The sequence below is a fragment of the Venturia canescens genome, chromosome 9 (genome assembly GCF_019457755.1).
Source record: "Venturia canescens isolate UGA chromosome 9, ASM1945775v1, whole genome shotgun sequence".
Lineage (NCBI taxonomy): Eukaryota > Metazoa > Arthropoda > Insecta > Hymenoptera > Ichneumonidae > Venturia > Venturia canescens.
In genome coordinates this window covers 12,267,492-12,294,281 of record NC_057429.1, presented here as the reverse complement: position 1 = coordinate 12,294,281, position 26,790 = coordinate 12,267,492, and the positions used below count along the sequence as shown (strand labels likewise).

The 26,790-nt window shown below is 40.4% G+C and overlaps 1 protein-coding gene across 4 annotated transcripts; it reads left to right on the top strand.

Moving 5' to 3' along the window:
- The first annotated feature begins 87 nt into the window (after positions 1 to 87).
- Positions 88 to 26,420, top strand: Spn (Spinophilin). Of its 4 annotated transcripts, none has more exons than XM_043428936.1 (19): positions 88 to 704; positions 8,072 to 8,191; positions 9,248 to 9,529; positions 9,867 to 11,470; positions 15,044 to 16,319; positions 16,627 to 16,647; positions 16,729 to 16,965; positions 17,117 to 17,291; positions 17,374 to 17,637; positions 18,030 to 18,388; positions 18,704 to 18,971; positions 19,477 to 19,530; positions 19,778 to 20,083; positions 20,262 to 20,648; positions 20,751 to 21,021; positions 21,296 to 21,505; positions 21,686 to 21,835; positions 22,379 to 22,488; positions 22,560 to 26,420. In XM_043428936.1, exons 3-19 carry the CDS (start codon positions 9,270 to 9,272, stop codon positions 22,809 to 22,811), a joined length of 6,204 nt encoding a protein of 2,067 aa, XP_043284871.1. In that variant the 5' UTR covers positions 88 to 704; positions 8,072 to 8,191; positions 9,248 to 9,269; the 3' UTR covers positions 22,812 to 26,420. The 4 variants fall into 4 exon arrangements, with proteins under 4 accessions (XP_043284871.1, XP_043284870.1, XP_043284872.1 ...); XM_043428935.1 differs by having other exon boundaries at positions 17,105 to 17,291; XM_043428937.1 differs by lacking the exon at positions 19,477 to 19,530 and having other exon boundaries at positions 17,105 to 17,291.
- Positions 26,421 to 26,790: the final 370 nt, after the last annotated feature.

The window sequence follows — 26,790 nt, the reverse complement described above, 5'->3', positions numbered from 1 at the left end:
TTGCAAAAGTGTCGACCATCTTGATCCTCCTGTTCGTAGTATATCTCACTCGATATCTATTTTTTTCATAGGTTGTTGACACGGGCAGCAGCAGCTCCCCAGCCGGTTCGCCGAGAGAGGCGTGTGTCTGTGTGTACGTTTTTTTAAGGAAAAAAGCCGTAAAACGGCTGAAAATTTAGGATAATAATTTGTATTAAGAAAAAGAAACATTCAACGAAAAGACGGTGCAAAGTGATGTGTAATTTAAAAATGAGGTGTCGAGGATTCAAATAAAGAAAAGTTGAGGGGGTTCGCCGATAACTCGTGATAAACGGTGAAAACAAGCGTCTGTCACGAGCGAGCGAGAAAGAGAGAACGCGAGAGACGACCACCGCATTTCTCATCTCGCTCTTTCTTTCACCCACCCCCCTTCTCCGTCCCCTCTCTCCGCATCTCCTCTTGCTACAGCCAAACTTGACAGCCCGCTAAATCGTACTCGCGAGTTTCACCTGCGACGATCTCTCGTGCACACACCTTATTTTCGTGGGGGCTCAAAACGGAATAGAAATAAAACAACCGGGAAAAAGTAATAAATCGTGTCTTCGCTAATTACGGATTTTTCTCAAGTGATTCCTGAACAACGTAAAACGGCTCGATTATACGACGGTTTTTTTCTTCACTACACGGTGAAATGGTTCCCTGCACATGGTGACATCTCTCACGCGGTAAGTCCATCTTATATGTTGCATTTCACAATCCAACTAATCCATTTCTAATTTTTTAACCGGTTCATTTTTTCCTATTCGAATACTTAACACTTTTTTTCTGATAATTGTTCATTTTTGGGCAAGCGTGATCGAATCGGGGGTCACAACGCCGGGACACTACCGTCGATATCGTCTCAACGACACGAAATTTCTCTTGTACCTTTTATGTACACGAATTCTTTTTACCCTCCTCTCCCCCCCCCTCCCCCCCCCCGCCCTCTTCTTCTCCTTCCCCTTTTTTTCTTTTCTTTTCTTCGCAGACCTATTTGGCTGTCGTTTTTCTTTTAAATCACGTTTTATACACGACCTTGAATTCAACGGTCAGCGGCCCCTAATATGGCGTTTGAAGTACAATTTACGCTTAATCGCTCGTATTCTGTGTCTTTTTCTTTGTGCCCGCATGTCTGTGGGTGGCATTTGGAAAATTGTAGATCTCGCTATAGCGCAACTGAACACTTCGCAAATCATTACTGTGGCCGCTGTGTTGTTTCGTTCTCGACTGTCACACCGGAACTCGGGCGTCAATTTGTTTTTTCAATCGGTCTTAAATGCGTGACTAATTATGACTTTTAAACGAACTCATTTTTTTCCTTTGTTTTTTCTCCAAGCTTATAAACTCTGACTGAGCATTCATGGAGTGTTCAATTTGTCCGAAAGCTATTTTTTCGCTTCTCAAATATTTCCTAGCGTTGCGGACTTTTATTTTATACCTCGAAATATTCACTCCTCATTCGTCTGTTTATTTTCTCGCGTATTTTCAAAGACAGCTCGATTTCGCGTCGATTAATACGAAGTGCGCGATCTCTTATTATTTGCACTGACATTTCTGCCTTCCGCGTGCCTCAAATAAAAATGAAAACAACGCCATTATTCCTCGCCCGACCAATTTCGTAACGATCCAAGCACGTACGAGCGATATTCACGTGGGCGAGTTTTGCCGGCACTTTTCGAACCTTTCATTCTCGATTTTCCAAACGTGCACACCTCCCCCCTCTTAAACATTCGAATTTCTGTTTCAGTGGATCCGAGTGTGCGTGCGTGTGTGCGCGTGTGTGTGTGTTTGACGACTTGACTGAGTATATCGTGACAAAACAATCGACGAATAATCGAGTGTTTTCCAAACGTCTCGTTCAATGAATGTTGGTGTTGCAGTGACCGAATGAAGGATGGAAAAATCCGCCGGAAAAATTCACACGAATTTTTAACAAGTCTTAGCTCGTTGTGAATATTTGTTGGCTCGCGTATCGACCAGTGAGCGCTCGACTGAGAGAACTGAGCATACGAAGAAGCATGACTTTCATTTATCATTGGACCATCACTATTTTTCTTCATTTTCCTTATTATCCGTTCTCTATTATTTCCAGACGTGTTTCCAAGAAATTAAAGCCAATTTACAGTTTCAACAAAAACGATAATTGCACTAAAAATTGTGCAAAAAATAGTGACGAAGTCGCGGGAGAACCGTGGCTCGTAAAAAACACTGAAATTTCACTGCGTTCGGCAAAAGGCGAAAAATTTTAACGTCCCGAGTTAAAAGAGGCGGCAAAACGGCGAGTGAAAATAATTCCTTGGATAAAGTCGCGCTCGCTGCGGGCACTCGATCGCCTTTCCCGAAATCGATAATCGCGAGCCCGATTCATACGTTAACCGGATAAACGAGCTGGCTACTTTTTTTCCGTACACGCGCTTTTTATTTCCTTTATTAGGAATAAAACGTTATATTTTTTCACGGTTCATCAACGCACGAGTGAATTAGCATGAGCAGCCCAATTTCACCTGCTCGACAAGCTTCGCTTCCGCGAATTAGGTTAGTTTCTCGTCAGCGCGTATACAAGCACACGCACGCGTGTATGTCAACAAAATATTCGAGCATAGGAGGCAAGGGAGGAGGGGCTTTTATGACGACGCTGAAGTTTGCAACGTACGCAACGACCTCTCCCATGTAACGAAGGAAAAAAACAATTTGTAATTTTGCTATTTTTTCGTTTTACTTTATTCGCAACTCGCGTATGTTTTTCAACTTACACAAATGATTCGCGGAGTGGAAAATTGACGAGTTACTTTTTTTCTACCTCCGTCTCTCGTTCGCCAAACTTTTCAGGGTCATGTTTTCTCCTGATAAGAAAAGTTATAAGTTTGCGATAAAGGTGCGAATACGCCTCGCTCTTCTTGCGCACGTTCCCCGCGTGTGCTATATGAGACATCGAAAAACGCGATTCTCCATTAGGGTGAGGCGAAAAAAATCGATGTTTGTTTATTCTCGGAGCTCCAACGGAAATCGTTGGTACATAAAAAAAAGTAATTTTCTCAACGTTTCAGATGCTTAAAAAATTTCGTGCTCGAGCCACTTTTCGATATTTTCCTCATTTTTCTCAAAAAACGCGAAGCAACAATTTTTTCATTATTTTTATAAGAAATTGGAAAAGTAGAATCGAAAGAGCGATAGTCGAATTTTCGAAAAATCGACATTTCAGTCATCGTCCTATGGGCAATTGTTACATTCTATTTTCACGACGCTGAAGTTTCCAACGTTGGAGTCCAACGAAATGAATGAAAACAAAATGATTCATCCATCAGTTTTTTATTTCACGAATCGTAATTGTGTAGATTGAAAAACTACGAAATATAAATTCGGCAGGAAATAAATTGGAGAATTGCTGGAATTATTGAACAATTTTTTAGATCATTTCGTTGGACTCCAACGTTGGAAACTTCAGCATCATCTATTTTCATGACGCTGAAGTTTCCAACGTTGGAGTCCAACGAAATGGTATAAAAAAAACTCTCAAAAATAATTCCAGTAAATCTCCAATCTCGTTCCCTGCCGAATTTCCAATTCGTCATATTTCAAGCGACACCAATAATTCGTGAAATAAAAAAATAATGAATTATAAATATTTTTTTCCTTCATTTCGTTCAACTCCAACGTTGCAAACTTCAGCGTCGTCTATTTTCGATGTAAACGTGCTTCGAGCCTTGCAGTTTCTGCTTTATTTATTTTCGGCATTCAAAGCTCTAGTCGAATCTATCCGTCCCCATATTATCATTCCAAGTTTATAAACTCGAGATTTTAGCTGTTCGAAATTTTATAGTCATTCCAACATTTGATCCCCGCCCGTTCTGTTCACTTGAAGCAGCGTGTCCAAAATAGTTTCGTTTTGCACATTTCACCATAATTGTGTCGAATCACGGCTCCACCTCGAAAAGGGTCCAAATTTGTTTTTATCATTTCCTAACACTAGTAGTAGACGACGCTGAAGTGTGCAACGTTGGAGTTCAACGAAATGAACGAAAAAAAGATTTATAATTCATTATTTTTTTATTTCACGAATTATTGATGTGGCTTGAAAACTTACGAATTGGAAATTCAGCAGGGAACAAGATTGGAGATTTACTGGAATTATTTGAGAGTTTTTTTAGATCATTTCGTTGGACTCCAACGTTGGAAACTTCAGCGTCATTAGTAGTAGATGGTAACCCACGCAATATTAAAGAGATGCATGCCTTTTAACCGCTTAAAAAAAAAAAATAATAAATTACAATTAGTAGCAATATTTAAGTTCGGAAATCACAATTGCCGAAAATTTTGAAGCATTCCGAAGTCGAAGGTCGGTGCGAGCGTATTCGTTTGCGTGCTCAATCGGCAGTTGCCACGTGCGACGAGTGCAATTTTATTAGCGTTGCGAGCAGCTCGAGCGAAGATGTCGCCGAGCTGTCGGGGCGTTTTCTATCCTTTCTCAAATTTCGACGAAGACTGCGGGTTTTATTAATAACCCAAAATGTTTACGCTCGCGAATGAAATAATCCGGGATTCGTATTAATTGTGTTAGGGAGTCCGAAGCGATCGGAAATACGAGGAAGAATGTAGTTCAAGTGCATTGACATGCGAGCGGCGTGCGGAGGCTCGCACGCCCGTGGCACATAGGCAGAAGCCTCGAGCGCGAATGTGCGCGTGTCTTTGCGTATACGGAGACCCGAGAGACCGGCGTGAGACAATTTCCTAGCGAGATCCATGCAGTTTAATCGTTGGTACACGGCGCTATTGAAAAGCACACGAGGAAGGAGACTCCGGAATGAAATGAGTTGTCATTTTTACCATTCTTTTTCACGGCGCTTTGACGATCTCGTGCGAGTCTCCATTTTCCATGGGTCCCATGAGAAGAAAAAAACACAGGGAGAAAAATTGCGAACGCTATTAGAATACGACGCTGAAGTTTGCAACGTTGGAGTTGAACGAAATGAACGAAAAAAATATTTATAATTCATTATTTTTTTATTTCACGAATTATTCATGTCGCTTGAAATATGACGAATTGGAAATTCGCAGGGTGTCTAACGACCTGAGAAGTCATGAAAATTCTTAAATGTCATGAAATTACACTCGGACCTGAAAAAATCATTAAATGTCATGAAAAATTACCAAACAACCTGATTTTTTAAGATCTCTGCAACGCTCATTGTCATTGTCGATTTTTTGGTTTTCTTCAACATGATTTCAAAATTCGCGGGCTGGCGACAATGTCTGGTTCGTCAATACTCATCATCGATATAAAAACGAATATCGAATGAATAGTTTGCAAGAAAAAAAAGATTCTTTATTTCAAAATAAAATATCATTTCTTTGTTATTTTTATTGAATTTTTTTATAATTAAAAGATGAATAAAAATTATCAGAACCATAAGAAAAGTCATGAAAAATTGCTGTTCCTTCACTTAAAGAGCCTTAAAAGTCATGAAATTTCTGTTCTGGTCAAAATTAGACACCCTGAATTCGGCAGGGAACGAGATTGGAGATTTACTGGAATTATTTGAGAGTTTTTTTAGACCATTGCGTCGGACTCCAACGTTGGAAACTTCAGCGTCATATTAGAATTTCGTTTCTTCTGCATTCTGGGTACGAATAAAAAAAAGAGAAGATGAGCCCTTATTTCTCTCCTCTCTTCTTCCTCCTTCCTTTCTATTTTATTGAGTGGAGAAAAAAACGAACGTTTTTTGTCGCGCTCCCATCGTCTCGGTTTTACGACCTTGAGGTATACCCGCGCCGCTTTTATTTTTCCTCTCTTTTAATAACTCTTTAGTTATCCACGCTCGCGCGCGCTCCGGGACTTTATTCTCGCCTCGTTCTTTATCCCAGATCGATAGATATATCGACGGCTGAGAAGAGTTCAATCGCGCTTTTCCCTCCGTCGTTTTGGGCCTCCGGTGTGCGCGTTTTTCGATCTCTTCCGTTTTCGTTTTCTTGTCAAAACTGTACGAAAAAATCGTCGGCGCTTCTCTCCCAGCATTTTTCAACTCGCATTTCCCCTTTTTCATCGGCATTAATCTTTGGCAGCACGCCACCAGGAGGTTTGCACGTTCGTTTCGAATCCACTCGAATCCGCGTGTGCACGCGGCTCCGAATAAATGAGACTCGCATGTGTGTACACACGATGTAAATTGCTGCACGCAATCGTTTCCTTGTCTCATCTCAAACACGCCTCAAGTTCATGCCGGAGCTCATAGACACGCACACACGGAACAGGATTCAAGTATTGATTGCAGAAGAGAAAAGCATAGTGTCGCTCGCATCTACATGTATACAGGAGGTTGCCAGTGGCAAGAGAGAAAACGAAGAGGAGGGTGAAGCCCAGACGAGACCCACCTTCGCGTGGATTCCCCGTTACCGCTCCACCACCGCCAATACTATTTCGCCGACCACTATGATTCCCCTTCTGGGTGTAGAAAAATATTGAAAATAAATGGAAAAAAGCAGAGCGATTCCCTCATCGCGATACTTTGGCAAAACCTTATTTTCGCTTATAGCTAGGATTTAAAAATAAGAGTCGGATAAAACGATAATGGGAACGATGAATTTATACATTCGACGTTTGGACGAATTTCTGTTCTACAACGAAAGACTTTTTCCACTGTAACAATATTTATTACAACAGATTTCTTCCAACGACGCTGAAGTTTGCAACGTTGGAGTTGAACGAAATGAACGAAAAAAAGATTTATAATTCATTATTTTTTTATTTCACGAATTATTGATGTGGCTTGAAAACTTACGAATTGGAAATTCGGCAGGGAACAAGATTGGAGATTTACTGGAATTATTTGAGAGTTTTTTTATATCATTTCGTTGGACTCCAACGTTGGAAACTTCAGCGTCATTTCTTCCACTCTTATCGTGTTTATTATCATTTATGTTGTTTTGTTTTACGTAAGAGAATAATCGAATGTGAATATTTATTATGATAATAAATATTAATAGCTCATCACTTATTTATTTCACGAATCCGTTGATGTGGGTTGGACCAAATTGGAGATTTACTAAAAATTTACTATTCGAGAGTTTTTTTACTTCATTTCGTTCGACTCCAACGTTGGAAACTTCAGGGTCATTTATTATTCTATTTATTTATTTTTCATCGTTGGTTATTTTTCATGGACATGGTAGTTTGAAAAACTTTTCCAGGATAAATGAAACACCGACCAGGCCCGAAAGTAGCCTGCGTTACTTTCCGTCCTTTCAACTGCGTCTCTGTGCCTAAAGTCGAGTCGATTGGTTGCCCAGTTAGGGCGTACAAACAAACAAACAAATAAACACACTTTCGCATTTAGTTAGAATTTATAATATATTCATGGATTCGGAAGTCCATAAAAAATTCGGAGCTCCGAAAATGCAGATAATTAGCCGGAGTAGAACGGAGGAGGTTTTTTCTCGCACAGTATCGTGCGTAAATGTTTTTTATTTTTTGCCCCCTTTTGTTGTTCAACACATGGAAACTTGGGCTTACGAGCAGCATCAAGGGGTATTTGTCAGTTGCGTTAATAATAGACCATCCAAGTCGATCAATAATTAAAGAAAAAACGATAAACGAACAGAGTCAGGAATTACACTGTGCATCGATTAAATGACACACCCACTCACGTTGTAAAGAATTATGCACACCGCTGATTAATTAGGTATTCGTATCGACAGCTGTTGGAAATTATTATGGGGTGATTGAGGAAAAAATGTCTCTAATGAGTTATCTCATTTCTCATTTTTCGTGATCAGCCTGCTATTGTAAAATTTTAAAATTATGTGACGCCGGAGTTTGCAACGTTGGAGTCCAACGAAATCATATAAAAAGCTCTCCAATGATTCCAGTAATTCTCCAATTTCGGTGCCTGCCGAATTTGCGATTCGTAGCTTTTCAACCTACACCGAAGCTTCGTCAAATGAAAAATTGGCGTATTACAAATGGGTTTTTCGTTAATTTCGTTGGACTCGAGCGTTTTGGAAACTTCAGCGTCGTCAAATTATTCGATCTATATGCATACGTTTGGGGGACTTTCAGATCCCATAAAAGCTGCTCAACACCGTGGCCACACCAATGACAATGGGCTGAAGCACAACGGTTCGCTACAAGGCTCTGGGAATCAAGTTCGTCGAGTCCAAGCGTGCTTTTCCCGATACGGTGAGACGATATTTTTTCTTATTTTGACTCTTGTTATAACCAGGTTGAGAGAAAAGCATCCACGAGTTGTGAAATCATAGGATTGAGCCGAAAAAATACTTGCACAGTAAAACGATCGTTTTATCAATGAATCGAAATATTTTATTGGCAATAAATTACCGGGCAGATAATCTCATGAATTTTAGTTGATACTTTTACAGAAGACCTCCGCTCCTCGAATGAATTCACTTTGTTAATCTTGAATTAATATTTCATCTCGATTAGTCTCTCCAATTTCGTTCGATTAGTATAAACGCCTGAACGCTAATTGATTTTATTAATCGCAATAAGTGGATTTAATTATCCGTAAATATTGTATAAGTCATGACGTTTGCTTTCCTTCTCGTCTGTTTTTTCACGAGCAGTCCAATTAATGTTGAAAAATGTCTTTCTCCATAACCGCCTCGCTCTGTCGCTTCGCCACCTGTACTCGAGAATTTCTTCAACGCAATCATTTTATCTTGTGTCGTTCGATAATCTTGAATTCATTAATATGAAAGCTTTCCCGTAACTGGCTCTGCAAATTGTCGCGTAACAAAATATCGAACGATCTTGGCTCTTGGCGTTATTTCCTGTTCCCGAGCTCTCCACTTTTTGCTCATTCTTTCTCTGATAAGCCCCAGGCACGAATCATGCCCATTTTTTCTTCCCTTCCTCTCAAAGTTCTTTCAATGGGAGGACACTTTTTACTTTTGCTTTCATCCAAGTGTGATTTGTTCCCCCAATGTCGTCTAGACTTTAGTTATTAAAAAAAAAACTACTTCCTCGCTGTTTCGGTTCCTTTTTAAGTTTTTTTATTTCCCTCGAGGTTTTTGTACTGCACGCTAGACCAGTTTTTCCAACGAAAGATCTTTTTGTGGTAAAGGTTCTATGAAAAAAAAAATGGTTAAATTCTAAGATTCTGGTGTCGGAATGCGTGAAAATTTCGCTCAGAATTTTTCCATTTTTCCATTGCTTTAAATGAAAAAAATTCATTCGTCATTCTGTTGATTATAATTCGTGTTGTAATGTTTTCAGATAAACCGAAATTGGATCGAGGATGGCGACGATAGAAGAGAAAAAGCGAGTTGCCGGTTCGAAGGTCTCGCAAATTGCGAATATTTTTCAATCGAAGCCACAGCTCGAGAATCTCGGTCATCGTACGACTATTATAAACGATGGTTTCAAAGAACCTCCGGTCCCGCTCAAGGAATCACCCACTCAAGTTACCGTCGTCAGAACCGAAAGTCACGTGGCAAGATTCAACAATGCCCGAGCTCTCTTCGAGAAACTTGGCGAGGAGAACAAGCCCATACGACCGTAAGTCAAGATCTTCTATCGGCTGCACTCGACGGCCAATTCGACCTACGGTATTGGCCTTTTTGACCCGCTAAATTTCATCAATGGATTTTCTTTCATCCCAAAAAAGATGCCCCCGAACATCATCAAGGTCATTTCTTTAAATAAAATCAAACCAGAGGGTCGCGCGTATTGAGAACGGATCAAACCGAATTCATGCGCCATTGTGGATATTGAAATAATAATTTTTTCAAATAAAATTCATTAAAAACTATTCGAATTATGAAATCAATTTAGCTGCTCTGTAGTGTGTAAACGTGATTTGAGATTCAAGAGAAACAATATATTATTTTTGCAGATTGGATCGGATAGCGAAGCCAACGAATCTGCATGGATTACGTTCGCGTTCGAGTTCAGCGAATTCGGGTTCAGGATGTACGTCACCGGCGCGTTCGCCACGTCCACGTTCGCCGTCTCCGCCAGGTGGTTGTCGCGACCATCTGAGTAATTGGAGCGCGAGTGTTCCGACGTTGAACGCGGAGCGACATTTCGAGAACGGTCATTTGCACGGTCAGGAGAACGTTGCGGAGAGATTGAAGCCGAGAGTCGGTTTTTCCAAATTCGAGAAGAACTACGGCAAGGAAAATCGTTTGGACGAACGTCCGGAAAGGCCGGAAAAGCCTGAGCGACGTTTGAACTCGAAGGAGCTAATAGAAAAGCAAAAAAATTGGACGAGCCATTTTTCCAAGACGCGACCATCTCGTTACAACTCCGATCCGAACCGCACCATCGTACAAACATCGTTGAATCAAAATTCGAAAAAGTATTCACAAGAAGCAACTTCTCCCGTCGATTATTCTCCGGACTCGGATTACCAAGAGATCGAATTTGTAAAACCCAACGAAGTATCATGTCCGGCCACAAGATCAGCGAGCTTTTGTTCCACGAGACAACCACCGACGGTTTCACCGCCACCCCCATTGCCACCGACACGAAATTCTTCCGCAGTTGGAATAAAGCGAGAGAGGCCAGCTTCGATTTGTACATCCACGAGTCCAACCTCGATCGACTCGCCATTGAGTCCTGAGTATGCAACGATTAACAAATCCTTCGATTCTCCAACTTCCATACCCGAATACGCGGTCGTCCAGAAAGGAATCAATGCTAACAAACAACCACCAGGATCGCAACCGAGAAATGTATTCGTTACGACGACGCAAGATACTAAAGCAAACGAGGATATGATTTCACCGACGATACCCGAGTATGCCATTGTACAGAAAAATACTTGTTCCAAGATAGTGCCAAAATCGAGCTCGGATCAATCGAAAATTTCGAGCCAACAGAATTCGAATAATTCTTCCTTCAAAAATAACGATAACGATCATGGATTGTCCGCGATAAATATAACGAGAAATACTCCTAGTCCAACCGTACCGATTCCTCCGATAAATCAGCAATATTCATCGACGAGAGATCAATCCTTGGAATGTACGAGTCCAGAATACATCAACGAGCCTGACGAATGTCAAAAAGAACTGGACAACGATCATCTCGAAACTCCTGATTTTACGAATTATCCGACGAGTCCCGTTCGTTCACCACCCAAAACTTCCGAGTGGCGCAACGTCTGGTTAGCCAAAAACGAAGAACTTCTGAAGAGCGTTTCTGAAACTAAATCACCAAAAACGATCAACGATGAGACGTCGAGAAACGAAATTGAACGCACGTGCTCACGACCCGATTGGGCCAAACCTACCGTCGACATCGAAATGGTTAAAAGGGATATTATTCCCGTTGATGAGAAAAAGAACGAGAGATCCAGGACACCGGAAGTTGACCTCAGACCATCCTCCGCCGGTACCGACAGCGCTTCCTCGAGTATGAGTTCGCCTAGCTCACCGTCCAAGGACAGCAAAGAAGAAAAAGCTGATAAAGAAATTCCGGAAAAATATCAAACTGGTGAGTTGTTTGAGGGGGACAAAAAACAACGAGTTATTTTTCAAAATATTTTAAAATTTGCTTTCCATACATTCGAGCTGCATAAAATGAGGAACACTTCTCAAATCCTCAACCGGGAAATTAGGAATTTGAGAACCTGGCAGAAACCATTTTCACTGAAATACCAAAACGTTGTTTTATAAAATTTCAGTCTTTTTTCGAGCAAAATAGGCTTTTTTCGTGATGTTCCACGTTTTCTCCTGGGAAGTGACCGGAAGGCCACAGAGTCACGCGTCGTCTCTCTCTCTCTCTCACGATACCATGAATGACGCCCACCACGAGGGTTCAATGGTTACACCGGTTTCTAAGAATAGCTACACGACTGAGAAGAAGTTTTATCTTTCTCTCTCATTCGGGCATTCCCGTCCTTTTACCTTGCTCCTATTGGTGGAGCAAAGCACACTCTTCGTTTACACGAGCTCGAAAGACGAAATCTCAGTCGGCGGAGCTTTAAATTTGGCGGATCGCCAAAAATCATGAAGAGTAAGAGTAAAAGAGCGTTGCGCACGAGCACGAGAGAGCGACGAAAAATAAACAAGTAATGCGCGAGGGAAGGAGGAAAGCGAGTGGAGAAACAGACTTCTCTCTTTTCCCTCAAGCTCTTCGCGATCTTCTACCCACTTTCCCTTTCCATATGGTGCAATTTCTCACACCCGTCAGCCCTTTTGCTGTGCTCTCAACTCTCGATTAGAAATTTTGGGCCAACGATAGTTGTCAACAAAAAAATTAGCAAATCTCAGCGGTTCTTCCTTCAACCTTTTTGTTTTTCAAAATCAATGTTCCACTTTCTCACACTGTTTCTTATCGAGGTTTCAAAAGTTACTCTTACCCACTAGTTCAAATTCATTCGATTCAGAAAAAATCCAAGCTTCGAGCCATTTATTTATTTATTTTTTCATTATGAACGATCATCGAAATTTTTATAGCATAATATTGATATTGATCGATGTGAGTTCACAATGAAAATAAATGATCAGGAACAAATTGAAGATTTTTCGATCAGCTATTGAGAGAATTTTCATGTTTTCATTATTGGCATTGGGAGAACGATTTTCATTGGCTCTTGAGGCCCCCATTCTCCCAAGTCTGGCATGCACTTTTTCGATCCTTCCGACTCAATCAATATATACATACACGCACGTTTGCTTTCTTCCTCTTTGACTCTCGACGAGTCTTCCACCCACTTCATTCTCTTATTCTCGTTCCCCTCGTTTCTCACATTCTGCCTCCTTATTCGTTCTTCTCTTCGCTTCCACTGGTCTGCGACGTTCGTATTATTTATAGAAATCAGTACGAGCGCCGGTTCGCATCAGTCCACACGTTTGTTTCTTTCTCTCTCCCTCTCTCGTAATATCTTTGCCCACAGTTAGTCTCCGTACCTAAAGTTGTTGTTTTACCACTAAACTCGGTCAACCACGAATTATACGAGGATTGCTCGATATAAATGTAAATAGAAGCTAAATTCGCTCGATAACTTAAACCTTTTTCAAAGATCTTATCCTGCGCCGAATCAAAGCTTTCGTAGCAAATGAAACTTTCGTTTAAAATGAAATAACTCGTGCAACAAAAATCCTTGTCTTTCGAGAAGCGATTGAATAATAATCTCGAAAAGAAGAAACCTCGCCTTCGAAGGAAAACCCATATGATAATTTCGTAGCAGTGTACGTTCCGAGAATTAATGTTTCTCCCGTTCCTCTCCTTGACAAGGAAACTCAGTGGTCTCTATGACGATCAATTCTTTTCCGCTTTCTGTGTCTCTCCCTCTCATCTCCTTGCCTCTTTCTTTTTCCGTCCACCGTGACTTATCATCAAGCTTTTACACTCTTCCCTAACTTTCGCTCTGTCACGTTCGCGTGTGGTAAAGACATCCAAAAATAAGTTTCTGTCGAGAAGTCGGGCGACGGAGACGACGACGACGACGACGACGACGGCGACGGCGGTGGCGGGGACGAGGTCGTCGGAGAAGAAGACTGTATAGGAAGCTGGGAGAGTGAAGGGAAGAGACGTCGACGTATCTGCATGCTCTCCGTGTATCGCATTCGAATGGCGTCTCGACTACAACGTCGACACTTTCGTCCTGGACGAGTATTTTCATCGAAAATGATAACCCGTGATACGAAAAGGAAAAAAAGTGAAACGACAATGTGTGCAGTACCACTTCTGGGATAATATATTCGGTGTTGAGACGCGTACAGTTCTCGTTCCCTTCTTGCTTTTCCCTCGGACATGATCTCCCACGCATAAGTCTTTTCGAGCGTGAAAGAAACAGTGGAAGAACTCTCGAGTGTGTCGGTGCGCGCCGAAAACGCGAATCCTTGGAGAGAAACTCGTTCCTCGATTGCGAACGCGAGACTGCAGATCTCTGACGGGGAGCGAGGGAGAGAGGAGGGAAAAAAAACATTTGTCGCGATCGTGTGTTCTCGAGTGCATCGTCTTCTTTTTTATATTTTTACTTACGTCTGCAGAGTACGTACCGGCGCCCCCTCCCCGGGAATTAGCCGCTTTCTCCCTCCGCACCCTTTCCTCCTTTTTCACTCTTCCTTTCTAGTTTTTTTTCTTCTTCGTTGCGATACCGTAATCCCAAGATTCGGAGTAACGGACAAGGAGGACCCGGGTGCTATGTGCCTTCGTCTTTTTTGCATCGATTGTCGAGGTATACTTTCTATTTTATGGATCCCTTGATTTTTCATTCCTCGAGATGTGCCTCTGAGAGTTTTTCAATTCGATCGGAAAATCTACTCGATTTTTTCCTCCCAGTGTCGCTAATTCGGTGCTGCATCAATGCTTAGGACAGTCGTGCAAAAGTTTGCTCGCACACCGTAAAAAATGAATCGCAGGGATTCTCAAGTTTGTTGATGAGACGATCGGTAATAGATTCGTGCAATCGCATTCGTCAAGTTTTAAGAATTTATTGTGGATTTGTGGAAATTCTATTTGTACGATTATTTTATTCAAATGGAAGATTTCACTTGTTTATTCGCTCTTGAAATGTCGAATTGCACGAGGAAAATTAGCTTGACGAGTTTTATAAGAAAAAAAAACGCAGTGTTTTCTTAGCTTCATGAAAATGGGCCTCTAGACTAAGTTTTAGAAAATCTTCCAGTTGCAATTTCTTCGAGGACTTTGACGCAAAATTGCTTTCGTCATACGGGTGATCGTTTTTTTTCTTCATCCTTTTAGATTACAATCTGTTAGGCTTGATAATTGAGTTAGTATTAGGGATTGTCAGGGGGGAAAACGAGAAGTTATTAATAGAATACACGGAAAAGAATGCGCTTAATTTTACAGGGATCGTGATGCGGGGGCGGTTGTAAAAATCATTTTCATTAAAACTAGTAGAATTTTTCAAAGTTATTATTACCAGGAAGCATGGGAGGTGAATCGCGTCGATGATTACCACGGCAGCAGTCCCATCTATTATGAAATTTTTTTTTTTTTTTCTTATAAAAGAGAATTCTCGTTTGATGCGAACACTTTTTTCAAATATCCGCACGAATACTAGACGTTATATTTATAATTTGTTTATGATTGAAGGTCGTAACAGCTATGACCTTGAGGTGGAAGGAAACGAGAAGCCACCCACGAGCTACACGGAGATGGTATCGTGCGAGGAGGGCGGCAGCGAAAAATTCGTGGAGACCGACGCAGCGACGGTGGTTAGACGTTCACACGTTCGAATGGAAATGCCAGCGGCCGGACTCGGCCAGCGGCCACCTTCGGTGGTTAGTTCGGATCAGGAATATCCCCCACTGGAGCACAAAGAAATACCGATACCTTCCCCATACGCGAGGCGAATGAACCAAAATCAAGAGGCACAGGTGGTGCAGCCAAAACCAAAAACAGCCCCGAAAGGGCCGTCTCTCGAGGCGGGAAAAATGGCGAATCGATTGAACAGTGAACAGAAAAATGAGGCCAATTCACGCACCGTAGAATCTGGGGACAAGAGCAACGATGGTAACTACAGATTTCAGGAAACATCTGTAACGAACGAGCGTACGTGCGTAGAGACGACGATGCGTAACGAGACTACGATAATAAGTGAAAAATTCGTCTCGGACAATAGCAAAGAAAGACAAACCGTGACTGAAGTACAGTGCCAAAAAACTGTATCGAACGCTAAAAACGATCAAATAAGAGTATCGATGAGAGAGAAACTGGCGAAAAACAAAGAGGAAGTGAGTGAAAAACGTTCAAGTTTCTGTGAATTGGAGAAAACCAATCATACGGATAAAATTTCGGGAGCTCACAACGTTTATCAATCGAATAGTGTGTCGAACGATCGCTCGGACAACAGCAGCAAAGACGCAAAAGACAACGAGGCTAAATCCAACAATTCGGCCGTTAACTTTATCACGAGAAATCATGAAATTGGAAAAATTTCTATTGACACACCCGACAAAGCAAGTGTCGAGGAAAATGAGGATTTGGAGGAACAGATCCAAACCACCTGGGAACTCGAGAAACAAAAAGCTGATCAACTCGCAATGAGATTAGCCGAAAACAGCGTTGCTGACTTGACCAGACATTTTACCAAATCTTCGACACCCCCCGTTTCAGCTTCGCCTATACAACGCAACGATCCCAATAATCCTACGGACGAGCATAGAGAATCGGAAAATAGTTTGATCGAAGACACCGATTCGAGCGACGCTAAGACCGTAACCACTTTGGAAGAACCAAAAATCTTCGATTACGATGACTCCAATAAACGTTACGACACACCAAACAAACCGATTGCCAATCAAAATATCAACACCGTCACACCCGATACTATGACACCTGATGAGGCTGAAAATCTTCTGAGTTCGCGGTGGGTTTTCTTTTATCTTCGAATAATTCATTTATTTACGATTATTTATCAAGAATATTAGCAATAGTTCGCTCTTTGACTTTATTCGCTCACTGCTTATTCCCAATGATGGTTTATCCTTGCTCGCATATTATCAGTGACGAAAACTGCGGCCACCCTGGGAAGAGCCCGAGGCCTCCTGGGGTGCTGAGGGAAGAGAAGCGAAAGAAAAGCTTGGTGAAAGTTTCACTGTGCTTTTACTAATCGATATTCTTGTATTATATGTTTCATTTCGATCTTCTCTGTGATGAACATTCAATTACTACAGAATATTGGAAAAAAAAATAAGGTTCGTATTTCATAAATTTCGATGAAACTTTTTCAACGATTTTTTTTTTTTTTTTAATAAATGCTAAAATTTCGTTTTCAGACAAGGCTCGGCCCTCCTGTCCGACGAAGAAGCTCGTGAAATAGCGCGATTGCTGTCCCCTGGCAATGCGACAGGCCCTGCAGTTGGGGAGACAAAAATTACGGAAAAAGAAAAGGAGGGAGAAAAGGAACGAGAGCGAGAGAGGGAAGAAATGGACAACACTCCGGATTGGTTATCGGACGTACTCTCGGCACCGGATACGAGTCTTATTAACAGTAGCACAGCTCACGATTACAGGTAAACCGGAAAAGCCAAGCAGGGTGCAAATTTTTCAGTATAATAATACAAATCTGGTATTGAAAGGGGCGAATCTTCAGTTGCTTAGCGGCTCAAACGCAAAGTCTTACATCTATTTGTTTGTTATTTTGAATTTTAGTTTGTCACACAGGTCCCGAAGCGATTTGACGATAGATTCGTTGACAGAGAGTCAAATAGGCTCCGTTACTGGAAGTGAAAGCGGTTTATTGGGCTCAGTTAGCAGTCTGAACGACACAACCCACGAGGCAAATGACGATACTGAAACGGAACAGCGAGAAGAATTTACTCCCGTGCCTGGAAAAATTGTAAATCCTTATACATGCTCAAAATATTCCCGAAAAAAGATGTTTATCGTCACTTTCTCTTTGTACCCTCTCGTTCTCACAGATTCTGGTAGAGAATGGTGTACATTATTTCGAGGATGGCCACTTCTGGATGGAAGTGAGCGGCTTACCGGACTCTGAAGACGACGAGGATGATTTGCCACCCTCTGTGATGGTTAAAAAAAGTGGCAAAGTCTCTTTCGATAGTGGACCTATGAGAGTTTATTCCACGCACTCGGTTAACGAGTATGATCGTCGGAACGAAGATGTCGATCCTGTCGCTGCAAGTGCCGAGTACGAATTGGAAAAACGCGTTGAAAAAATGGAGGTACGTACGAACGAAAAAAATACGAATTTCTACCGCTTAACAATGCTTTTAAAAAAAATCGAAACTTTTTTCGTCTTCCTATGGAGTTCAGTATTTAAAAAATTGACTGAATTTTGTTTTCTAGAAAAATCATTTTCTTACGATACATTTCTGAGTCCATATAAAAAATGATTCGATGCATAACGACGAATCGAAATCTTATCGAACGTTGAAAATAACCCGTCGGTATAATACAAAGATTCGAAAAGTATATGCCGATAGCTTATCACTCGCTAAATCATTAACTTCGAATTTAATCATAGTCACACTATCGATACGTAGATCACCGAAAAAGTATAGAGAAATAAAAGAATGACAACACGCTGATAATAACACCAATGGAATTTTATCAGGTATTTCCAGTGGAATTGATGAAGGGACCAGAAGGCCTCGGTCTCAGTATAATAGGTATGGGCGTTGGTGCTGATGCCGGACTCGAGAAATTAGGAATTTTCGTGAAAACAATAACGGAGAAAGGGGCTGCGGCGAGAGAAGGACGAATTCAAGTGAATGATCAAATTGTCGAGGTCGACGGAAAATCTTTGGTTGGTGTTACACAGGCTTACGCCGCAAGTGTGCTTCGCAATACGTCCGGACTGGTTCGTTTCGTTATTGGACGTGAACGTGACCCTAAAAATTCTGAAGTTGCTATGCTCATTCGACAGAGCTTGCAGGCCGATCGTGAACGTGAACAAGCCAATAATGCAAACAGGTTAAATATTAATAAGTTACCAAATCCAAATAGCCCCATAAGTTTTATTTATTTACTAAAAATCATAAGAAATCGTAAAAATACGCTTCAAATACGCGGAAATGATTTTCTTTCTCAATGATGGTTAATCCTTGCTCGCACATGACCAGTGACGAAAAATGCGGCCACCCTGGGAAGAGCCCGAGGCCTCCTGGGGTGCTGAGAGAATGAAAAAAAGCTTCTGTGATCGACAGTATCGTAACATTGTATCAACAGCTTGGTCTGAACAGAAAAATTTCCACTTGTCGATTATAATACTAGCTCTCAATTAAACAGGAGACTGAACTTCTCGGACGCATCTCCTGACGGTCAGAGAGGAGGTGAAGATCACTCGATAAGCAGCAGCACGGGGATGGGAGGAGGTATACCAGGCTCGCCGGCAATGTCATCATGTTCAGAAGGTGAACCGCCGCACAGTCCAATCGAGAATTATCTCTCGCCGAGTAATCGAAGCAGATCGCCGATAATCAGCTCTTCAATCCCTTCAAACGTAACACCAACTACGCAGAGCGACGTCGATAGTTTGCGAGCTCTTCTTCAAGAGGTTCGTCTCCTATTTTTTTTTCTTCGTTTCCATTTTGAATGTACATAAAATGTTTTTTTTTTCTTCATTTGTGAAAATTGTACATAGTATTTCTGATTAGTGGAATCACCAATTTCTGTCGATTTTGAAGTGTTTTTTTTAATTGTTTTCTTGTGAAATTATCATTTTCCATTGACCCAAGTGTTGAATTTTGATATTTTTTTTTTGACGTTAGTGGGTAGTTTAGCTAAATGCTTGAAGGTTTGTTTAATCTATGTTCGCACATGAAGCACCGTAGAAAAAAATGCGAGGAAAGATGTTGGTTCGCACTGTTTATGCGATTTATGTATTAGTAAAATTTTTATTTGATTCTACGTTTTTACAGTGTAAATATTCCGCACTCTTGTAAATGATTTCTTGTTTGCGTCATCATTTGTTTCCATCGCGAGAGCCATTCCGATGGTAGATTTTGGGTGGTGTTCTTTTTTTTTGCTTATGCTCTGTGTTCGTTATTCGTTGCTTGCAGAGTCAGTATAAACAAGTCCTAGCCGATGAAGAAGTGGAAAAGCTGAAGACAAAGGTAATGAACCTCCTAAATGTCGATTCACCCGTTTTCTTTGAATAATAAATAATTTTTATTACATTTGTATTTGATAATCGCATTTGTAAATAAAAGTTAGTGGGCTTGTAAAAACTGCATCATGGAGAAAAATCTATCAATAATTCCTTTGCACAGCAGACTCGTGATTTTCAGCCTGTTACGCCTCTCCGTCTATATTTTTGTTCGCCAATCAATAAAGTTTTAAAAATCTTTCAATAATTCACAGCTCGTCGAGCTGGAAAACAATGGCGCCGGGAGCGAAGAATACGCTGCGAAATTGCGAGAATCGAGGCTACGGCTACACGAGTCCGAGCGTGCATTGGGTACAACGAGACAAGAACTCAATACAGCTAGAGAAATGCTTGCACAAGCAACAGCGCAAACCGCCGTTATTCAACAAAAATATGCTCGCGCTCGAAGAGCTGCACGGGAATTGCGGGCTGATATTGCAGCTCGCGATGACTTTTATCAACAATTATTGCAGGAAAAAGACACCGAGTACAACGCGTTGGTCAAGACACTCAAAGATAGGGTGAGAAAGTTTTACTTTATTGGATAAAAATAGATAAATAGAATAATTTTCCCTCGACGGGACAAAAAGGTCATCTTGAAAAATTATGTTATATTCTATTAAGACTAACAAAAATAACTGTACAATAACACTCACCGATCTGCGACACCGTACTCAGTTACGAATATTGGTGACTCAGGTTATTACGTTGGAGGTCGAATTAACTGAAACGCACACAAGATTTGGTCTTCCGGTGAGATTACCGTACGACGGTTCGACCAAAGGTATCGTGACACCACAATTGACGAGACGACAATTACCACCACCCCCGTCGTCAGCGAGTTGTCAATTGTCCGATACCGAAACTTCGGATCTTAGCAGCCCCGACGATGGGGATAAAACTGCGACCGTTGAAAGGAAACTCCCGTTACCAATACCGATCAAAGAAGAGCTCGACCGCGCTGTACCCGCTCACAGATTGCTTGACAATTCCGCAGGAAAAAGCAAAGCTGAACTTGCTAGTCGAGGTGGACTTGCTAATCGACAATTACCCAAAAGATCCGGCGGTCTTAGTAACAGCAGTTCGGTACGTTCCATTCTTTCCTATTCATTCTCATCGATCCCACTCAAGTTATACTCGTTAGTGAATCCATTATTTTTAATTATTATTATTTTTTTCATATCGCAGGACTACGGTCTTGACGAATCTGGTGACAATACCGATACGGAAGATTCCTCCGCAAAATTGGGCAATTCACACGATTTAAGCAGTCGTTCGACCAACGACTCGATCTCGAAACAATCAAATTTGAGTTCCTATTCGAGCAGCTCGTCTATAAGTTCTCAAAAAAGCAAGCAGTACTTTGATTCCGCACATTCGACGACGATACGACAGCACAGTACCATCAGTTCACAGGTCAGAGCTATGACCGAGCAGAATTGGCCACCTTCACAAAAAGGTTCGTTTATAAAGCAAAACCTGATATTTTTTCGATTTCTCGCGCAGTTATTACGTAAATTATTGTATTTTTATTTTTCTTCGTTATATCGCGTTTACATACTCCGGAGCTTGGTTCTTTTTTTTGAATAATAATAATTTTTTTCTTCAATGAATCTAAAGACATTTGGATTTTTATGCATTCGTTAAGCTGTATTGGTGAAAAAATATTTAATTTTTGCAACCATACGTTCATAATTCGCTAAAAATCATTAATTGTTCTTGATTTGGAAAAGGGTTGAGCGGACCACCGGCGTCTTTTGCGGAGCAATTGAAACAAGTACTCGCGGAACGTGAGCGTAGACTCGGTGGCAATGACATTTCATCGTCACGAGAGAGTTCCGGTGATTTCAGTGATCTCAATCATCCTCACAGTAACGATCCTACCCTAGTCACGAACCATCTCGTCGAGGAGATAAGACAGGCTGTCAGCGAGGCTAATCGAGGTAAATTTAGAGATTTTGTCACACAAGTGATCGTGGATGTTATACAAAAGTACTATAGTTGGCTGTCCTGTTTATCGCTTTTGTAAATAAATCTATAACGACGGAAAGAACGAAAAAAAGAAAACAAGAAAAAAGTGTAAACGAAAGGGGAAATTGTTGACTCGTATTGTCGTAATGCAGCAAAAAAAGCGGCAGTACCTCCGCCAAATCTTATCGGTACTGGAGGCACACCATGGCACCATCCCGGTGGTTCGCCTTCGAGTTTGTCTTCGGGTGGCTCCGTTAGCCCACCTGCCGTCGATCCCAGTCCGTCCAAGGCTGGCAGCGCAGGTACTGACCGTCCTCGATTGCACCGCTTGCATGACATGCTCAAAAATTACGCTGATATTTCGAAGCATTCTTCATCTGATCATTTCTTTTCATTGATTCGTCGTTTTTATTAAAATGCTTCTGATTTTGTATGCTTAGCATGTTGTGACTACCGACGTGAGTTCGCATTGATAACTTTTTCAAAACAGCACACAAAGTGGCAAAATGAAAGCAGAACCAAAAAAATCTTCACTCGAATATCCAACGAAATTTGTCCAATCATGGATTTGGTTGTTTTTATCATTTTACTCGTATATTATCTAAAACTGCGTAACTTAATTCATAGAATGTTATTGTTTGGTCGATATCTTTAAGGACGTTTTAATGATTTGGAAACTAATGAATTTTACATATTTTCCTGAAATGAATCAGACCATTGTCGAGTTAAAAGTTCGATGTATGCTCGACATATTAGTTAGATTGCTCGTTTTTTTCTTTGTCATCCAATGATACATCTATTTTTTATTAATCTTCGTATTGAAACGATTAATATATTTTCGATAGATTCGAGTGGACTCGAAGTCTGGCTGCCTCCGAACAGTGACTTTGGTTTCGGTGACAAAAAGTCACATTTCTGGCAATCCGCACCGATCGCTGATTGGTCCAAGGAACAAGTGAGTCAAAAGTCAAAGTATCATAATTCATTGATTGAACAATTATTTCAAATGGCTTGTTTTTTTCTCAGGTTTGTCAGTGGTTATCGGGTATCGGTTTGGAACGATACGCAACGCGTTTCATCGACAACGGGATTTGTGGCAACAGTCTGTTGCGTCTCGAATCACGAGATCTCAAAAGCCTGTGCATATCCGGCGACGACAAATCTCATTTGAAGAGAAAATTGAAAGAATTGCGAGCGCAGGCGGAACGCGAGCGTAAGGAGAGAAAAGAGATGGAACGGATGCGAAGAAAAGCTGAGAAAGCAGCGCGAAAGAAATAAATAATCGTAATTCACGGAAGAGGAGAGGAATAAGCTTTTTGATGCGTGATATATTATAAATAGTTCTTTTTCGATGAGATAAATACGCAATAATGTTAACTCGCGTGTTTGTGTGCATGCAGGAATGTGTGACTTTGGAGGGGGGAAAAAAAATCACTCAACAAACGGAAAAAAGTCCGTTTCGTCATCCCGAACTCTATAAAGCTACTCGTAGCGTACCTTGACGCGATTTTTTTCGACAAATTTTCATTTCATCTGCGTCGGTTAATCGCGCAGTTTTCTTATGAAGATAAAAATCTTGCTTTTGGCATTTTTCTCGTCCTTCTCATTCGGAAATAATCGAATAATTTTTCGATTTGATATACGAGACGGACGTTATATAAATGTTTCCCGTTGAATGAATATAATTATTAAAACGTTTGAACAATTTGGCATTGATGGCTAGCGAAAATTCAACGTTTCTAACTTTTTTAGGTCGATGACAAAACACAACAAACGAATCAGTCAAATTGCCATTATGATTATTGTATTTTTCCATTTCGTCCATTAGTTTTCAATATTTTGGTCGATGTCTTAAAGAAATAGAAAAATAGTTCCAATTAACGTGACAAGTTACATTTTCTCTTTTGTTGCCAATTATTTAATTAATTTCAATGATCGATGAATCGCATCGCGTTGAAAAATAAAACTCGTATGAATGTCCAAGTGTCATACATGAGACGAGAGTGTGCGAATGTGTGTATGTATTTTTTGCGAGAGGCTCGAAACTCTCGTTTCGCGTCATTTGTGTATTTTTCGTTTCTTCTCTTTCTTAACTCCTCTCATTATTTATTTTTGATCGAGATTTCTCGGTAATTCACGATATCTCGAAGTAACAATAGAACATAAAAGGAAGAAACACATGTAATGTAGAATTGTAAAAAAAACGGACGAATATTGTGTGACGAGAGGGGTAAAGAAGAAGAAAAAATGTCAAATGATTTTTTTCTTCTTCCTCTGCCCCCCTTATGAGTCCTTGCGTATCAACGAAAGCGAAATAATGTGAGAAATGTCCCTATTATCGGAACTATGAACTCTTGTTGTCGTATACGAGTATATTAGGGTAGTGCGAAAACGGTTAAACATTTTCAATTTTGATCTATCTCAAAAATTTTGCTCGCTTATCTTTTCAAAAAATATTATTCGTTTGAATGTTTATTGAAATTACTCGAATTTTTATATTTTGTATCGGTTGATATTTTAATCCGAATTTTCGCGGCCTTTTATTAACCCTTTTGTGAAAAATGATGAATTAGAATTTTTTAAATAGAGACTATAGAAAAATATTCGAACAGCAAAACAGTTTTTCTGTGAACCTTTACTTTTCCTGTCACTGCATTTTGCTATTTGCCGAAAATATCTAATGGGGATAAATTTGGAAAGTTTTTGAGCAAGAACAAAGTTTTCAATCGTCCATTTTCTTTTGGGCTACCTTACACTATATATAGCTTATTAGAACGTAGAATTTTTGTCAAATCATCGAAAAAGTCGATTGAACCCGAGCCATTCGTTATTGTTATTCGAGGATTAGTTCGTGTTAGTATATTTTTTGTTATCTTCATTTATTATTCAAGTTTCTTTAAATGTCTCGCAATTTTTGCTCAAAGAAACACTTCATATCAACGATCACGGAGGCAAAGTATAATTGTCAGAGTAATCGCGTACGTTTGTTCGTCGAGGTGTCACGAACGATCCAAGCAATTCGTATTTGCCATAGAAAGAAATAAATGAAACGGAACAAAACTGAAAATCGCACAGAAGAGTGCGCGCAGAACGAATCGATGTATTTTCGATGATAACAGTACGATTTTTGTCTCAAACATTCCACAAACGAATCGAGACTCGAAATAGCAAAACTTCTGTCTCAAATCAAGAGATGCGGTAGCGACTCGACGCCAAGTATTAAAAGAAAAGAAACAGCCAGCGCGAGGCCTGCCGCACTCTTCTATACGCGAATGTGCCGGTTTATAACGTATATAGTACGACAATGAATTAACGCAAACTACTATTTCAAATCATGAAAAATCATATTTGGCTGTTCTTTTTTCATTTACCAAAAAAAGAAGGTAATCAAAGTACACGAATCAAAGCGTCTTGAATGATTGAATATTCGTAACAGGAATATTAACCCGTAAGTGTGCGTTTGTCGCAACACACTTGGGAAGGTTCTACGTATTTATAATAGTTGTATTAGTTTTACCAAAATACGCGACCGTATACCGCTAATATCGGCTTATTAATTGCGAAAAACGAATGAGAAAGACCGCCCTTTCATACAATCGTCCGATTCGAGACGTACTGAGCGAAGGACTCGAGAGAAGTAAGATAAATACTGAAGCGCACGTTTCAAAAGGGCAAGCAAGTTCCAAAATTTGTATTCGTCAATTGAGACAACAAACAACATTGTGTAAATATATATGAATATATTCAACGATCATTCATATTATCGGTCGTAACGATAACGTTTAACGATACTACAGATTCGAGTAAGCATCCCACCGTTCTCTCAAAATGAGACGATTCGAACGACCGGGTGGGAGAAAAAAAAAGCGATAGACACAAAGATTTTACGAACGAGACAACAAACCGGTGCGGAGCCGTCTCTCCCACGTTATTAGTGTCATAATAATACGTCGTATTAGTTTACATGTTTTAGATCGACGAGACGACGACGACAACGTTTATCGAAAGTCCTCCATTTTATATCAACCAAAATATACAATTATAGCAACGAGCGCAAATTCCTGACGGAGTTACATTTTTTTGAGGACAAACAACAAATACTAATATTCGTTCTCTCGTGCGTTATCGGAGAATCGATATTAGGCTCAAGCCTAGTGAGCACATCCGTTCAGACAATTATAGTGAATGCAGCAAAAAAGCCATTATTCTCCTCTTCTTTTTGTATCGACGGTTTTTATTTTCCCCTCTTCAATAAATGACAAAATATCCCGCTGCTGAAGTCAGCGGGACTCGGAAAAAAATGACTGATTTTTTAAGGAAAAAAACGTTGCGTTCGAATCGGGTGAAAATCCTCGTGTCGACGAGGGGGGCCTTGATTCTTCTTTGTGACAAGTCCCGTGATGAAAACTAATGGAATAAAAATACACGAGACCCGTACTTGGTGTAACACGTACTATGTAGTATTATATTTTAATTGCGAAAAGTGAAGTACGAACAAAGTGGAAAGAGTAAGAGTGTATTTATGAGCGAAAAAAAAATATTTAAAAGATAGAGAGAGAGAGAGAGAAAAAAAACAAACAATCGTACTAGTAATTCGATTCACTTGAACCATTCTTGCTGTCTTCTTATCATTGTCTACCAATAATATACTTTCTCTTATCTTTTTTTTTTATTCTCGAGATTATACTTAATATACGTAACAAGAGAGTAATGCTATCGAATCAATAAATGTTGTTCCAAACGCGGTTTCGAAAACGCGTAGCACTCGGCAGCTTTTTATTAGCGAATATCTGTACCGATGGTATTGTCGTTTACGGTTACTCTTGAAAAACAACAGCAACAAAAAACCACACGAACATTTCAATTAAAAACGATTCGTACATTGAACGTGAGTTGTTAGTTTTTTATTAGTTCTTGTATGCGACATGCGACGACGGGTCTTTTCATCGATTCCTTCTCCATCGTCGAACCAACGACGAGTTGACCGTCCTTCTATCGAGCGAGACGTCGTGCAAGTGATTTTTTTAAATGATAGAATTAAGGTAGATCATGCCCGAAGGATCGTATTTTATAGGTGTCTAAATTGGATCGATTTTTACTTCCTAATTAAAAATATAATCACTCTAAATTAATGTCAGAGTTCGATTAATTCGAAATTGTAAATACATTTTTTTTCAACTTATCTTCTGGCGAATGAAATCACAAGCCACTAATTAATCAAGGATCCGTCACTGAGTGAATCCCTAATTTCATTCGT